At 50.3% G+C, this 16,422-nt stretch overlaps 1 protein-coding gene across 2 annotated transcripts in view; it reads right to left on the bottom strand.

Moving 5' to 3' along the window:
* Positions 1-16,422, bottom strand: part of NDC80 (NDC80 kinetochore complex component) — a 167,753-nt gene that overhangs the window by 100,988 nt on the left and 50,343 nt on the right. For both annotated transcript variants that reach the window (XM_029578372.1, XM_029578373.1), the window contains exon 7: positions 10,270-10,356. In XM_029578372.1, coding sequence (XP_029434232.1) covers positions 10,270-10,356 — 87 coding nt within the window. The remainder of the gene's footprint in view (positions 1-10,269; positions 10,357-16,422) is intronic.

The following is a 16,422-nucleotide window of genomic DNA, read 5'->3' as shown; positions in this document are numbered from 1 at the left end:
TATTGTTGACTTTGACCTTGTAGAATCTGTTGGATAGAAATGACTTGAACCAGTTCAGCGCCGTGTCTTTGATACCGATGTCAGATAGCCTATCTAGTAGTGTTAGGTGGTTGACGGTATCGAATGCGGCAGAAAGATCGAGGAGAATGAGTAGACCGGTTTGTTTTTTTTCAAGATTTAGTAGAATAGTGTCTGTTAAGGAGATTAGGAGAGATTCTGTGCTGCGTGCTTTTTGAAAGCCGAACTGATAGGAGGATAATATATTGTTGTCTTCGAGGTACTCTGAAAGTTGTTTGTTAACTATTTTTTCTAAAATTTTGGAAATGAAGGGGAGATTAGCGATCGGACGATAGCTGGCCGGGTCATCTGGAGACAAGTTCGGCTTTTTCAGAAGTGGTTTCAGAATAGCGAGTTTCAGTGGATCGGGGACTAATCCTTGCGTTAGAGAACAGTTAATGATGTTTGAGATAGGTTTGGTGATGGTTTTTGAACTAGCGATTAGTAGATTTGAAGGTATAGCATCTGAGGGGTGAGATGCAGGTTTGATTTTCTTAAGGATTGATTCGATCTCAAGTGAAGAAGTCAGTTCGAAGGATACAAGACTCGTGTTTAGTTGAATATGTGTTGAGTAGGATGAAGGAGGAAGGGTGGCGTTGTTGGTATTTAATGGTTTCATCAGATCAGTGATTTTTTTCTTGAAGAATGTGGCTAGTTCTGAGGCTTTGCTGGCTGCTTGGTCATCTGGGATGGAAATGGGTGGAGATTTGGTGAGGGATGAGACGATATTGAAAAGTGCTTTAGGGTCGAATATGAAGTGGTGAATTTTTTGGGAGAAAAAGTCTCTTTTTGTTTGTAGAATGGATATTTGGTATCGGTGCATGAGTGATTTGTAAGCCTCCAGGTTAGATGTAGAAGGGTTTTTTCGCCATATGCGTTCCAGCCGTCTTAGTTCTTGTTTAAGGGTTTTAAGTTGAGGGGTGTACCATGGTTTCCTGTTGTTCGATTTAGTATGGATACTTTTGGATGTTAGAGGGCACATAAGGCCTGCTACTTTCTTGGTTATTTTTGTCCATGATGTTGTGGCAGATGTAGCATCCGTGAGGTCTAGATGTTCTAAAGCAGATGAAAGGTGCGGGCTGAGGGTTTCAGGATTGCATAATTTCCTGAATTGTAAAGTGTTTTTTTGCGATGGTGGGGTGGTGGGTTGGGAGTGCTTTAGAGTTGTGGATACCAGCATATGGTCTGACCAGGGGACTGGGGAGCACATCGTAGATGATACAGGGGTAAAGCTTTCATTTATGAAAATTAAGTCCAGTGTGTGGCCTGCTTTGTGAGTCGGGCCTTTAATAATTTGTTTGAAGCCCATGTGATTAAGAGTGGTTAGGAAGGATTCACAACTGGAGGTTTGGGGAGTTTTGTCCACATGGAGGTTGAAATCTCCCATTATTATAGCTGGTGAATCAGTGTTGATATGTTTAGCTAATAATTCAATGAGCGGTAATGGGTCAGCTTCCAGTTTTCCTGGCGGGGCATAAATGAGGCCAATTTGGAGAAATTTAGATTTGAATATAGCTAGTTCAAGGGTAGTGGATGAGTTCGAGATCTTTAGCGAAAGCCCAAGTTGTTTTTTGGCTGCTAGAAGAAGACCGCCGCCTTTTTTAGTCTTGGAATGGAAAAGAAGTCGTATTCGTGTGAGGGGAGTTGGTTGATTAGTGCTGTGTCTTCAGGTTTCATCCATGTTTCGGTGATGGCAAAAATGTCGGGTTTTGAGTCTGTTAGGTAGTCATCAAGGAGATGTGTTTTTTTTGATAGAGATTGCACATTGATAAGTGTTAGGGATAATAGGGTGAGGCCCAACAGTTGGTTTAATGGCGATGTCATGATAGGAATAATTCTTTTTTGGAAGAGATTGGGAGTGGTAAGGTTTTTAATGAAGTATCTCCTTTGGTTATAAATGATTGGTACAGCGAATGTGTACATGGTAAATAAGTTGTTCGTATGAGAGTTGGTGAGGTTTGTAATGATTGCTGGTGTGGTTTGAGTAGTGATTGTTGTAGAAGTTGTCGCTCAGCTTCAGATTCTTCTAATCTTAACTGCCACCCGATGGTTTGTCTTTAGGCCTGGATTGAGTGCCTGGGTTGAGTACTGTTTGCGTAGACCTGGATTGAGTGCCTCATGGAAGGTTGGTGCAGGCGAGTGCTGTTGCGGGAGGATTCGTGTTTTACGGTTGTTGCTGCTGTCTTGTGCTGAGTGTTGTAGTAGGTTGCAGTCTGAGGTGGTTTGGATGGTTCCTGGAGGAAATTGCAGAGTTTAGCGCGAGAGGGGTCAGGGCTTTCCTCAGGTGCTGCACGAAGAGGCGCACAAAGGGGTGGGCCCCTTTGTCGCGCTCCTTCGGCGCGTGACGCCGGGAGGAGCGGCAGGGATATAAATCCCCCGCTTACCTCGGCTGCTGCTGACGTCTCCTGCGCTCTTGTCCCTGGTAGGCTGCTTCTCTGGGGGCGGAGCGGAGCGTAGGGACGAGTGGATGAGCCGCGTGGCCGTCGCTGGAGCCCCGGTGGTGAGTGCTTTGATCAATCTAGGCCTTGCCCCGACGGGCTTCAGCGCCGGCTGCGCAGGCCTGGAGCTGCAGTCGATCGCGGCGGTCGCGGAGGAAGAGGACGCCGGGAGGAGCGGCAGGGATTTGTGTGGCGTGCGGAACAAATGGCCACCAGAAAGACTGTCTTGAGCGTGAGATCCTTGATGGTGGCGTTGCGCTGAGGCTCAAAGGGAGGACCTTCCAGAGTCCTAAGGACCAAATTAAGGCTCCAAGAAGGGCATGGATCCCTCACTGGGGGCTGTAGATGCTTCGCTCCCTTGAGAAAACAGGCGATATCAGGCTGTATCAAGAGCGAAGGATGATCTGCGTACTGAATGAGCGAACTCAGAGCGGCCACTTGGACTCGTAAGGAATTGTAGGTGAGGCCTTTGTCCAGTCCGTCTTGAAGGAACGCCAGGATCTGAGGAACCAAGGCCCTTGTGGGATGAGTACCATGCGCTGTGCACCACGCCTCAAAGACCTTCCAGACCCTCACGTAAGCGACCGAAGTCGAAGTTTTGCGGGCCTTGAGGAGAGTCTAAATTACTGCCTCAGGGTATTCTTTGCGCCTGAGGCGGCGCCATTCAAAAGCCAGGCTGCAAGACAGAAGCGTTCTGCCTGATCACAAAATACTGGTCCCTGATGGAGCAATCGATGAAGATGGCCCAACCGAAGTGGGCCGTCCACTGCTAGATGGAATAGATCTGCGAACCAGGGGCGACATGGCCATTCGGGAGCCACCAGAATGACGGGCCCCCGATGGAGCTCTATTCTCCGGATGACCTTGCCCACTAGAGGCCATGGGGGAAAAACAGAGTAGGTGGTGCGGCCAAGGGAGCACTAGAGCGTCTACGCCTTCCACCCTGCGCTCCCTCCTGCGGCTGAAGAATCATGATGCTTTGGTGTTGAGAGACGTCGACATCAGGTCCAGGCGAGGTGGCCCCCAGGAATGAATGAGAAGTTGCATTACTTTGGAGAGAGACCACTCTCCGGGGTCCAATCGCTGACGACTCAGATAGTCTGCCTGAATGTAGTCTACACCTGCAATGTGTGAAGCAGCCAAGCGCGCTAGGTGCTTCTCCGCCCACGCCATCAGACGTGCCGTCTCGAGCGATACATGTCGTCTCCTCGTGCCTCCCTGTCGGTTGATATACGCTACGGTGGTCGCGTTGTCTGAGAGGATCCTTACTGCCCGATTCCGCACCAGGGGTAGGAAGTCTATTAGGGCCAGGTGCACTGCTCTTGTTTCTAGCTGATTGATCGCCAGGTTGCTTGTGCCTTCGTCCACTGCCCCTGCGCTGAGCTCCAGTCACATACTGCCCCCCAGTCGGATAGGCTGGCGTCGGTGGTGACCCAATCCGGTACCTCGAGAGAAATGCCTTGGGCCAGATGTTGCGAGTCCAACCACCAACTCAAGCTGTCCTTGGCGAACTGGGGAAGAGGGAGTACAAGCTGGTAGTCCTGCAAGACTGGTTTCCAGCGAGAGAGCAGAGCCTATGGAACGAGGTCAATCGTGGAGGCCATGGAGCCCAAGAGCTGTAGATTGTCCCAAGGCGTGGGTGCTGGTAACAGTAAAACGTATCTGCTCCCGGAGGGACTGGGCCTTGTCCGGGCGGAGGAAGACCTTGCTTTGAAACGTATCGAAACGTGCTCCCAAGAAGTCCAAGTACTGCGAAGGGATGAGGGAGCTCTTGGCGAAGTTCACCACCCATCCCAGGGAACGGATGAGTCGGACGACTCTGGTGACCGCTGACTGCCCCTGCGCAAAGGATTTCGCTCGAATAAACCAGTCGTCCAGGTAGGGGTGAACTAGGATCCCCTCGCGTCTCAGGGCTGCCGCCACTACCACCATGATCTTTGTGAACGTCCGCGGGGCGGTCGCCAACCCAAAGGGGAGAGCCTGGAACTGAAAGTGCTGATTCAAGATTTTGAAGCGAAGGAACCTCTGGTGGGCCTTGAGGATGGGGATGTGGAGATAGGCCTCTGTCAGATCGAGAGAGGCGAGGAATTCCCCCTGATGTACTGCCACAATCACGGAGTGCAGCGTCTCCATGCGGAAATGGAGGACCCTTAGAGAATTGTTGACCTCCTTAGATCCAGGATTGGGCGATAAGACCAGTCCTTTTTGGGTACAATGAAGTAAATTGAATAATGGCCCAAGCCCACCTCTCTGAAGGGATGGCCCCGAGGCTCTGCAGTCTGTCCAGGGTCTGTCGTACCGCCAGTCTCTTGTGGCTCGAACCGCAGGGAGAGAAGAGAAACCTGTCCCTTGGGAGGCGGGCAAACTCCAATGCATAGCCGTTCCTTAAGATGTCTAGGATCCACTGTTCCAAGGTGATGTGGACCCACTTCTCGTAAAAGCGATAGATTCGTCCCCCGATCCGTGGGGTTGAGGAGTGGGTGAGCTTGGCATCATTGAGGGGATTTGGAGGAGGTCCCCTGACTCATCCCCTCCCGAGTGGGCCTGCGACCATGAAAGGAACAGGGCCAAGACTGGGATCTGGAAGAAGGCGTCCGGGGCCCTGCCTGTCTGTAACCACGGTAGCGACGCTGCGCCCGGGACAGAGTTCTGGAGGGAGTAAAAGACCTGAAGTTACACTGGCGATCCTCGGGCAACCGGTGGACCGCGTTCTCTCCCAGAGACTTGATGATCTGGTTGAGATCCTCACCGAAAAGGAACTTGACCTTGAAAGGGAGGGAGCCCAGGCTGGACTTGGAAGAAGAATCCGCCGACCAGTTGCGAAGCCATAGGAGACGCCTCGCCGACACCACCGAGACCATGGATCTTGCCAGGACACGGAACAAATCATACAAAGCGTCCGCTCCGTTTGCTATGGCGGACTCTAGGCGGTCAGCCTGGGTCGCTTCCTCGGGTGGCAAGCCTTGCGAGGTGAGTAGCTGTTGGACCCAGCGGAGACTCACCCTCTGCGCTGGGTCCAACAGCGCAGAGGGTGAGTCTCTGCGCGCGCACCCCCAGGCAGCGCGCTGGGGGTGCGCGCTGCCTGGGGGTGCGCACCCCCAGGGCCGAGACCTCAAAAACTCTCTTGAGGTAAACTTCCAGCTTTCTATCCTGGAGGTCCAGCAGAGCCATGCCACCAGTAACCGGAATAGTTGTCCTCTTGGTAACCGCCGACACCGCCGAGTCCACCTTTGGGACCTTGAGCAACTCCAGGAAGTCCTCCGGGAGGGGATAAAGCTTCTCCATGGCTCTTCCGACCTTCAGAGAGGATTCGGGAGTATCCCATTCCCTGGCCAATAGTTGCAGAAAGGTGAGATGGGTGGGAAAGGCCCGGGACAGGGTCCCCCTTTCTTGGTGGATGAAGCGATGATTGGAGCAGAGGGTCCTGGCGGGTCGGTCGGGGGGATCAAGGTCCAACTCCTGAAGTTATCTGAGGGATGAGATCCTCGAGCTCCTCTCTCCTAAAGATGCGGAGGACCCGCGGGTCATCTCCATCTAGCTGTGCCTCAGAGAGAGTATCATCCGGATGAGCCGGGGGATCCCCCCCCCCTGATCTGGGAAAGAGCCCGCCCCTCCCAGCAAGGGTGGTGCAAAGTGGACCCTGGGGGCCCCATGTGAGGTCCCTGGTGCCCCCCCCCGCTGTGTCCTGGGTCTCCTGCGAAGCAACCGCTAACCGGGGGGTCTTGGTGGGAGGTGGTTCCGGAATGGGCGCCCTGGGAGCCTACAGGCGCTGTAGGTAGGCATTGTGCATGAGCACAATGAACTCCAGGGAGAAAAGTGGGGGACGATCAAGGAGACATCCGGGGGGCCCTGGGCACTGAAGGCAGTCACCGGCGTCAGGATCGGTGGGGGATTGTCACAGGGATCCTGCTCTTCCTCCCCTGATGGCTGCAAAATGCGATCCGGAGGATTCAAAATGGTCACCCCTCGCTGCCCGAGTCACGCTGAAGCGCGGGAAGAAAAGTTGTCTAGCGGCCCAGAGGTGCCCTCCCCACCAGGGAGGCACTTAGAATAAATGCCCTCTCTGGATATCCTCGACCCCGGCTCGCCACAGGCCGAGCAGCGGGATGGCTGCGGCATGCTCGCAGGCGGCCGGGGGAGGGAGGGGGCGGGTCCAATCTATGGTAGAATCGCCACGGGGAGCGGGAAAGCACACCTCCGTTACCCCCGAGTGCCCCGGATAGGCAGCAGAGGAATCGCCCCTCCCTGCTGCAGCAGCCCCGGGGAATGAGCGTCTCGGGGCTGCGGGCGGCAAAGTGGGGAGAGGCTGGCACCACCAGCTTCCACAACCCCAAACACAGCACCTAAGCTGAAAAGGAAAAAATATCAGAAACAAATTTAAGAGGTCCACTTACCCCAAAGAGGAGGAAAGGGGGGGGGGGGGGGAGGGAGTAGGAGGGGAGAAGTGACTGGAGCAGCCCTGCCTGCAAGCCACACAAACTTTCCAACCTCCCTTTACTTTTTTTTTTTTTTTTTAATAAACTAACTTGATCCAACCTTAACAGAACACACTGAGAGAAAGAAAACAATTGAAGGAACTAGTCTTCATGCAGGGGAAGCGTCAGGTTCCCCTACTCCTATCTGCTGGAGTCAGAGAGATACTGACCTCTTGCAGAGGGTACACTGGTTAATAAGTCAGCACCCTCCGAAGCCTTGTCTGACTCCATCTGCTGGACGGGGGACATAACCCACAGTCTGGACCGATCCTGGTACGTACAAGGAACCGCAGAGATGCTGCTACCACTACCATGACCTTGGTGAATACGCGCGGTGCCGTCGCAAGACCGAACAGCAGCACTTGAAACTGGTAATGTTCCCCTAGCACCATGAACCGGAGAAACCTTTGATGATGCTCTTGTATACCGATGTGCAGGTGAGCCTATGTCAGATCCAAAGAGGCCAAATATTCTCCTTTGTGTATGGCCGCAATGACGGATCTCAAGGTTTCCATGCGAAAATGGGAAACCCGAAGGGCTCGGTTGATCTTCAAGTCCAGAATGGGACTGAATGAGCCCTCCTTTTTTGGATCTACAAAGTTAATGGAATATCTGCCTGTCCGGCACTCCCCCAGCGGTACTGGAATGATCGCTCAGAGGGCTTTCAAGCGAGCCAATGTCTGGAATACCACTTGCCTTTTCACTCGAGACCCGCAAGGAGACACCAGGAAAAGGTCCTGCAAAGGGAGAGCAAAATATAAAGCATAACCGTGACTTATGTCCAAGACCCATTGATCCGACGTGATCTTGAACCATTCCTCTTGAAAAAGAGAGAGATGGCCCCCTATCACCGGAACGGAGGAATGGCCGGCGCACCTTCACCTGTGCTGCCTTGGTTTTGGAGAATCCCTGGGAAGTACCATCACGGAGAGGCCGCCTGCCTCGAAAGGAGCAAGCCCAAGCCTGCGACCTTGACGGAGCTTGCTGAGAAGGAAGAGGTAGGGCCCTAGCTGAACGAAAACGCTGCTGTCCCCAGAAACGACCCCTATAGGAATTGAAAGGACGAATAGACCTGGGCTTGTCCTCTGGCAATTTGTAAACCTTGTTCTCTCCCAGATCCTTGATAAGCTGCTCCAGATAGTCTCCAAATAGAAGTTCCCTTTAAAAGGGAAGGAACCCAACTAAGACTTGGAAGAAGAGTCCACAGACCAATGGTGCAGCCAAAGCAACCTCCTCGCTGCTACCGCTGAGGACATTGCTCGGGAGGAGGTCCGCAGCAGATAATACAGAGCATCCACCGAATAAGAGACAGCTGCTTCCAGGCGGTCTGCTTGTTCCGCCTCAGCCGGGGGTAGCTCCTGTGCAGTAAGCAGCTGCTGAATCCATCGAAGGGTGGCTCTCTGCATGAAACTACTGCAGACCGCCGCCCTCACTCCGAGAGCTGACACTTCAAAAATTCGTTTAAGAAGTATCTCAAGCTTCCTGTCTTGCAGATCTTTCAGGGCGGTGCCGCCCGTCACTGGAATGGTAGTGTGCTTGGCAATGGCTGCTACGGCGGAATCTACTTTTGGGATTTTAAGAAGGTCCAAATATTCATCTGGAAGCGGATAGAGCTTCTCCATGGCTCTGCTAAAGTGTAGAGTGGCTTCCGGAACATCCCACTCTTGAGAAATGAGCTGCAAGAGGCTGGGGTGGAATGGAAAGAATCGAGGAAGAGCGCGCAGACCGGACAACACCGGATCCCCCGGATGTCGATCCGTCACCGATTGCGGAACTGGTAAATCCAGCTCTGTAAGTACATGCGAAATTAGAGGATCCAGCTCTTCTCTCCTAAACAAATTGAGCACCCGCGGATCATCCCCTTCGACTGAAGCGGCAGAATCCACGTCATCGCCCAGATCCTGAAGGAGGTCCTGGGGTGCGGGGTCAGCTGACAGATCTGGCAGTAGCCCTTCATCAGGTACTGGCCGAGGTAATGGAGCGCAAGGTGCCGCCTTAGGGTCAGGCCTGGGTCTCTTTGATGGCGGAGGTTGCTGTAAAATATCAGCCTCTGCCTCCATGTAAGCTTTGTGCAAGAACAGCACAAATTGGGAGGAAAAAGGGTGCTGTCTCTAAGATCCCCTCCGTCGGAGCAGAGGAAGGGGGAGGAGGCAGAGGCTCACGGGTATCATCAGGGGGGCGGTACTGGGCTTAAACAAGGAGGCGGAGGAAAGTCTCCTCCACCGGAGCCCTGCATATCCTCCGAGGGGAATTTACTCAAAATGGCCGCTGTTCCAGCACTTCGCGGGGACGGGAGCAGGCTGACAGGGGACATCCAGCACCCATTTGGCAACTCCTTGTGGCCGTGGGAGAGATCTGGTGCCTGGCAGAGGCAGCTGAGAAGGACCCTCGCGCCCCCCCCCCCCCCCGGCAAGCATCGCGAACACAAGCCATCGCGGGAGAGTCGGGCTGCCGACTCTCCACACGCCAAGCACTGCACTCCCCGCGGCATGGCAGAACATGCCACGAAAAAAATTAACTGCCTGGGTAGGAGTCCTCCCCTTCTGGAGGCCTGGGAACGAAGCAGGCTGTTTCGTTTATTTTTTTTTTTTTGTAAACAAGCAGGGGTATGGAAACGTCCCTGACTACAGAGGAATGAAACTTCTCTGACACGTAGGGGAGAGGGACCGGCCCACCGGTAAATCTCCCCTACACACCGGGTTAGCACAGACTCTCCAGGTAAGTAAGCTGAAAGACCATAAGGCTCCGCTATGCCTGCATTGAGAAGAAAAAACTTTATACTGCAAGGAAATAGGAGAATCCAAACCCCTAACAATGAAAAGGTTCTTTTTTTTTTTTTTTAATATATATACACTCACTACACTGTTGATCTAGTCATTAGGCCAATGAAAGTATGTAAAGAATACATTTGATTCAATAATAATTAATTTAGTAAGACCAGGACCGCAGGTTATGCTGTCTTCCACCTGCTGGAGTCAGAGAAATACTGACAGATCGCAGATGGCACACTAGGTTATCAGAGGGTGCCTTTTCAGTTTGTTCTCTGACTCCACCTGCTGGAAGGGAGGCATAACCCAGCTGTCTGGACTGATCTGGGTACGACAGGGAACGTCTTTTGGGGCAACTCAAGTTTATGATGGTGAAGTTGATTAAGTGAAAAGGCTTTGAAGAACTGCCTGACACTAAATGCCAATAGTGTATTTTGTTCTGCACCTTATTTGTAAACTCATTTGAGTGCTGTGCATAGATCTGTGTCTGAACATATTAAATGCCATACTACCATATGTAGTTTAACATACCTTGTTGTGCTCAATCCCAACTTCAGAGTCATCTCCACCAGATATTTCTTCATACATTTGGCTGTTTTTTTGTATTTCACCATATATCTATATAAAGAGAGAAAACTAAAAAGTGTTAGTTGGATAAAGCTCATAAACATGTGCCTTGCTCCTATAAAACATAAACCAGCAGCAACAGCAGATACTAGAAAATGTTGATTTATGCACCAAATCCATTCAGATTTGCAGCTGCAGAAGTACTGTGTGTTGAAAAATGCTCGTCATTGCACAGCTAGCTTAACATACTAGCAAAGCATTCCATGAAATACACAATTTTCAAAGGCTTTGAGTACCAATTTCCAATTTGCTACTCTGACTCACAATCATTTCTTGCATCCCATATTCATTTATTACTAGATATAGCTTGAATTTGTCTGTGTGTATGTGTTGGTGACATGCCGTCTGTGTAGACATGTAGAAATAGCATTATGCATATTCGAGAAAGCAGATTGTATTTTCATACCTTAAGGTAAACAGACAGATGCACACACCCACAGAACTATGGTTGTACTTGTCAATGTGCCTTTGTAAGGTAGGGAGACTGTGAGAAAGGAGATATTTAATCTTGCCTGATAATTTCCTTTCCTTGAATCCTGCCATACAAGCCAGACAAGAAAGAACTACAAGTTTTCTTTGACATCACTCTCAGTTTATGAACTATATACCTCAATCAAGCTAATCAACTGAACAATTATAACAGCAAATTAGCAATATATGTGAGCACCAGACCCCTCCTTTACCCTCTCCCGGTGAGCCGAGTAACCTGGAAATGGGTGGGGGTACCCCTTCCCTCTCTGTCGTGCCCATGGGCTGGCTTACCAGGTTGGCTGGGGGGGCACGATGCTGATGGGCATTATGTCGCTCCAGCGCGACGGGAAAAGTTTCGTGTATGCGCTGGCCCATGAGGTTTCCTGCTGGCCCACACATGCACAGGACATCTGGCGCCGGCTCTATTTGAATCTTGGCCATCGTCCAAAGAGCGCTATATTGCAGTGGCCTGGCACTGTGCATCACGCGGCGGAGTACGTGCCGGCGGCTTGAGGCAGTGCATTGTCCCACAGTTGCAAATTCCTCCTGCAGAGCTTCATTTTGTAGCGGCATCACATGGTCTTCCCCTCCTCCTTGACCCATGATCAGCACCCGGACAGCGGCAGCAGCTGCATTCTTGGGGACTGAGCGGTGGCGATTATTGCAGGAAGCAAATCTTGCACAATCCTCCCTTCTTAATAATCCAGGTTGACTGAGGAAACAGCCGTCAGCAGAATTAGCCGTCAGCAGAATTAGACGCAGCAACTATGTGATAATAAGAGAGGGTGTGGACAGGGGATTTGCTGGTTTGAGTCACTGGATGGCAGATGTGCTGCAACATGCTGGGCTCTGATCGACATTGTACATCAGGCCCAGGCGCTGTGTGGAGGGCCAAGCATGTGGGCGAGGCCTTCAGCAGGAGCAAAGTTATAAGGAGGTCCGAGATAGGAGGAGGGGGAAGAGCATCAAGTAGTTATCGTGGCAGAGGAGGAAGAGAATGATGGGTAGAGGAGACAAACCAGGTCGTGGCAACGGATGCCAGCAAGGCAGGGGCACACAAGTCGGGTGTGGAGGCCCGTACCCATGGCAGCATGGAGGCGACAGTGCTGGTGGACGGACAGCAGACAGTTGCCTGGGACAGTCATGGACTTGCGGCTTCACAGGGATTTTATCCATGAACAGGTCAGATGTCGGGCGGTGTGCTTGTTGCAGGATTCGGCACGGGATGTGGTGGCACAGCAATCATGACACAGTTAGGCCCACAACAGATGCAGGCTTGGCCCCCGGGCATGGGTTCACAGACTAATAATGTACTGTCTATTTCTGGAAATGCGGCCACCCATTGGAGCGCCTGTTACCCAAGGGGGTTATTCGTGTGCTCCCCTTTTTGGGTCCCATTTGTCCCTTCTGTAGCAGTAGCCGGAAGTGGCAAACAAGCGGCAGCAGCGCGGACAAAGGGCATCGAGACTAGCAAGGCGATATATCCATCTCAAAGCATCGGTGGCCAAGCTGCATCAGGACGACGTCAGACTGAGGATCCAGAAAAAGCGTCCAGGACTATGGAGGTGCCTTCACAGTCAGTAGTGCAGGTTGCAGTGGAAACAGAGCAGCCAGTGGTAGTGGGCTCCTCTGCCACCAGTGGTACAGAAGCATCAGCGGTGGTTGTGTCAGATACATAATCATGCAGTGAGGGAATGGACATACCCAGTGTGGGCGAAGGCACAGAACATCCCAAAGAGAGCAGGGCAACGGGGTGTGGGCGAAGGCACAGAACATCCCAAAGAGAGCAGGGCAACGGGGAAGAGTCAAGGGGTGATGTCTAATGGGGAAACCACAGCGCTGAGCAGAAAAAAGAAGCACGGCAGAAGCAGTCCGCAAGGGTGGGATCCGGTTCCAGTAGCTCATCCGGCACTTCCAGGCCTTCAGAGAATGTGGCTGAAGCGAGAAGGTGCTCACCTGCGTTGACTACTCTGTCACAACTGTGGGAGAGCATGCCCAGGGCATTATGAAGAAAATCAATAAGTGTACTTATATTTTTAGAATAATGGAAGGGAAGAGGAAGGGAGATAGGAAAAGGAGCAAGGATCGGGAGGAGGAAGGCGGTCCAGGTACGAAGGTTCCAAGTAATATAGTTAACTGGACAAGGGCTTTTCTCAGGATGATCAGTGTAGTGGGGCAGAACGATCCTGCTCAGTATGGGCCAGTGTTGAGCTATGCAGATACCATCCTTTAAAGCACAAACTGGATATAAACCGTAGTATCAATAACACAAATTTTTAACAATAGTGAACCACGTAATATATAATGCCAATATTATTTAGCCTTTGACAAAACCATCATTCATGAGCAAATGTCCACATGCTGCACAGTGTTTGATACGCAGGCCTTTGCTAACTCCAACATTACTTAACTCCCTTCAATCAACATACTTCGCTAGTAATAGCATTAATAGCCACCCCTTATAATGTTATTATATATATTTATAATTATCTGATCTTCATTTTCCTTCTTACTCCAAGTTATTGATTCCCTGTTACATGTAACTGCTTTTCTGCACTATTGTTCAAATTGTAAAGTTTATTTTAATTGCACCCCTGTTTCTTGTGAACCAGCATGATGGGACTATCGTCTTGAATGTTGGTATATAAAAAAACTTAAATAAATAAATAAATAAATATAAGGATGTATTATCAATATCCAAGTGTAAAGTGAACTGCTCAAACAAATTTTTTTGTAATCATAGGGTTTGTCAAAGATTTTTTTTTTTTGAAGGAGATTCAACCTTAATTTTTCTTTCCGTTTTTTCTTTTTAACACTTTTAAATGATGTAGACACTTATAAATCACTATTAGAAAGCAATTCAACACCTTATAACCACAGAAAAAGGACACTTATCGTTATGATGTTATGCAGCAGCACAAAATTTAAATGCCCTGCCTGGAACGTCCGAATATATGCAGCGGCATTGGCTTTAAATGCTCTGTCTGGAACGCCCGACACTGCGCGTGTTTCGTTGAAAAACTTCGTCAGAGGCTCAGGTATCAATGTCTGTGTCTCTCTGTGAATGAAACTCCTCTCAGCGTATTATTGAAGCTCATGGCATTATATGTTACGTGGTTCACTATTGTTAAAGATACCATCCTTTAGGCATACAGGGAATACAAGGGGTGGCGTGGCTGCATTATGATGAGCATTTCCAGGACAAAATGGAAGAGAATAGATTCATGTCTTAGGGAACGCAGGATGTAGGGCTGTGGCTTAGGCAGATGAAGAGTAAAGCAGCAGATGCGGGTGAGTCCCTTCTGTAGCAGTAGCCGGAAGCGGCATACAAGTGGCAGCAGCGCGGACAAAGGGCATCAAGACGAGCAAGGCGATACATCCATCTCAAAGCAGCGGTGGCCAAGCTGCATCAGTGGGACGGTGGCAGTTCAAAAACCCAGTAATTCAGCTGTCCCATCATCTGCTCCTGCGAACAACAAGATCTGCTTGTGCTTTAACAAATCTAATTGCAATTTTAAAGATTGCAAGTTTAAGCACGCCTACTCCATTTGTGTTGCGTCTCAACCAGTGGCAAGGTGCGGAAAGAGGTCTAGCGCAGGGAGTTCTGAAAAAGTCAAATGAGGATAGCCTGCATGTCAGGGCACCCACTCCGATCAGATTAGGCAGGATGTTGCCTTGGCTGGACTGTTACCCCAACTGTGGGGTGGCTTGCAAGATTATAAGAGGGTTTCCGTTGAGGTTCCTGTTCCTTTCCGGGGTGAGATTCTCAAGAGTTTGGCGCACAATGGGGGGTTTGGTAGCACGCCATATGGATATAGTGCAACAGAAATTTAATGCTGAGATAGGACTAGGTAGGATAGCTGCCCCTTTCACTGATCCATCATTTGCGGAGATGATATTTTCTCCTTTGGCAGTCGTCCCAAAAAAGAAGCCGGGGAAATGTATACTCATCCAAAACCTATCTTACCCGCCTGGGAGGTCTGTGAACGATCATTTGCCGTGGTACGAGTATTCTGTACAATACGCATCTTTTGACAGTGTGGTGGCATTGTTGAGTTGCGGGAAGGGTGCATTGATGGCAAAGACTGACATCGAATCGGCTTTTAGGCTGCTCCCAGTCCACTTGAGTGGCTTCCCTTTATTGGTTTTCCAGTTCAAGGAACAGTATTTTTATAACAAGTGCATGCCAATGGGCTGCGCTGTGCCTTGTGCTTCCTTTGAGTTATTCGGTTCCTTTTTACATTGGGTGGTGGAGCAACGAGCTGGTGTTCTGGATGTCACACACTACCTCAATGATTTTTTATTTGTAGGGCCTGGAGAGTCAGATGCTTGTGCATTTGAAGGCTGCCTGATGCGCAGTTATGTCACGCTGGCTCTATTTGAATTTCGGCTGTTATCTGAGGAGCGCCATGTTGCAGCAACCCCGGCATTTCCGCCTTCCCACCCAATTCAGGTATAGTCAGGGATAGGTGGGGGTACCCCATTAGGCAGCATTAGAGTGCTTTGTTAGATGATGAGACAGATTATGAGTCAGGACTGTGATTCTTCTAATCAGATCACAGAGAGGGTGGTGGATGCCTGGAATGCCCTTCCGGAGGAAGTAGTGAAGACCAGAACTGTGAAGGACTTCAAAGGGGCGTGGGATAAACACCGTGGATCCATAAAGTCAAGAGGCCGTCAATGAAGAGTGGGTGGCTCGCCAGAATGACAGCTACTGCCTGGAGATAATACCCTTATTCAATAAACATACACATGGTTACTGTGACTCCAACATCGCTCTAAGCTTCAACAGCAAGAGGAAATGTGGAAAAAAGGATTTGCACTCACAAAGCGGGGAGTAGCTGGCTTGTTACGGCGGTTACTACCCCAAACCAAATAAGCCTGAAACTTCACTTTCAATGCATATCCAGCATAGCTCTCTGCTTCAACGGCAGGGGAGAAGAAAAACAACCAATAAGGGCTGAATAACATAGTCTGGGTAAAACAAATAAGCATGGGTGTAGCTTGCTTATTGCGGCGGTTACTACCCCTACTACCCCTAACTAATCAAGCTTGATATTTCACTCGGATGCAGCTCCATCACTGCTCTCTACATTAATGGCGGGGGTGGAAGGAAAATAGAACCAAAAAGCTAAGAGAAACAGATAAGTATGAGAAAAAAATGTGTGAAGCTTGCTGGGCAGACTGGATGGGCCGTTTGGTCTTCTTCTGCCATCATTTCTATGTTTCTATAGATGTTTGCATGTAATGTTTCAGCTTGGGGATAAATGTAGAGGAGGGAGCCAGGTACCTGAGCTGGGGGTGGGGGGACAAGGTGATGTCTGACATGCTGCCAGCCTAATCGCTGTAATATGTCCTGGTGAGGATGGTTCTTAAGGGGACATTGGGGTGCAGTAGCACCCAGGGGTTGGCCTCCCTTGCTTGAATGCGACAGATCATTTTGCTCAAGCGTGGCGGATGGCGGATCAGGGGCAGCGCAGTGATACCGCATGCGATATCCACGACTCAGGCACCATATGTATTACCTTCATGTTCTTTTTCAATAAAGCTGCAGCCTTTGTTATACCACAACTAATGGTGTCTGGT

This window comes from Rhinatrema bivittatum, chromosome 15, assembly GCF_901001135.1.
Source record: "Rhinatrema bivittatum chromosome 15, aRhiBiv1.1, whole genome shotgun sequence".
NCBI classification, from domain to species: Eukaryota; Metazoa; Chordata; class Amphibia; order Gymnophiona; family Rhinatrematidae; genus Rhinatrema; species Rhinatrema bivittatum.
This window is presented reverse-complemented; position numbering and strand designations above follow the sequence as displayed.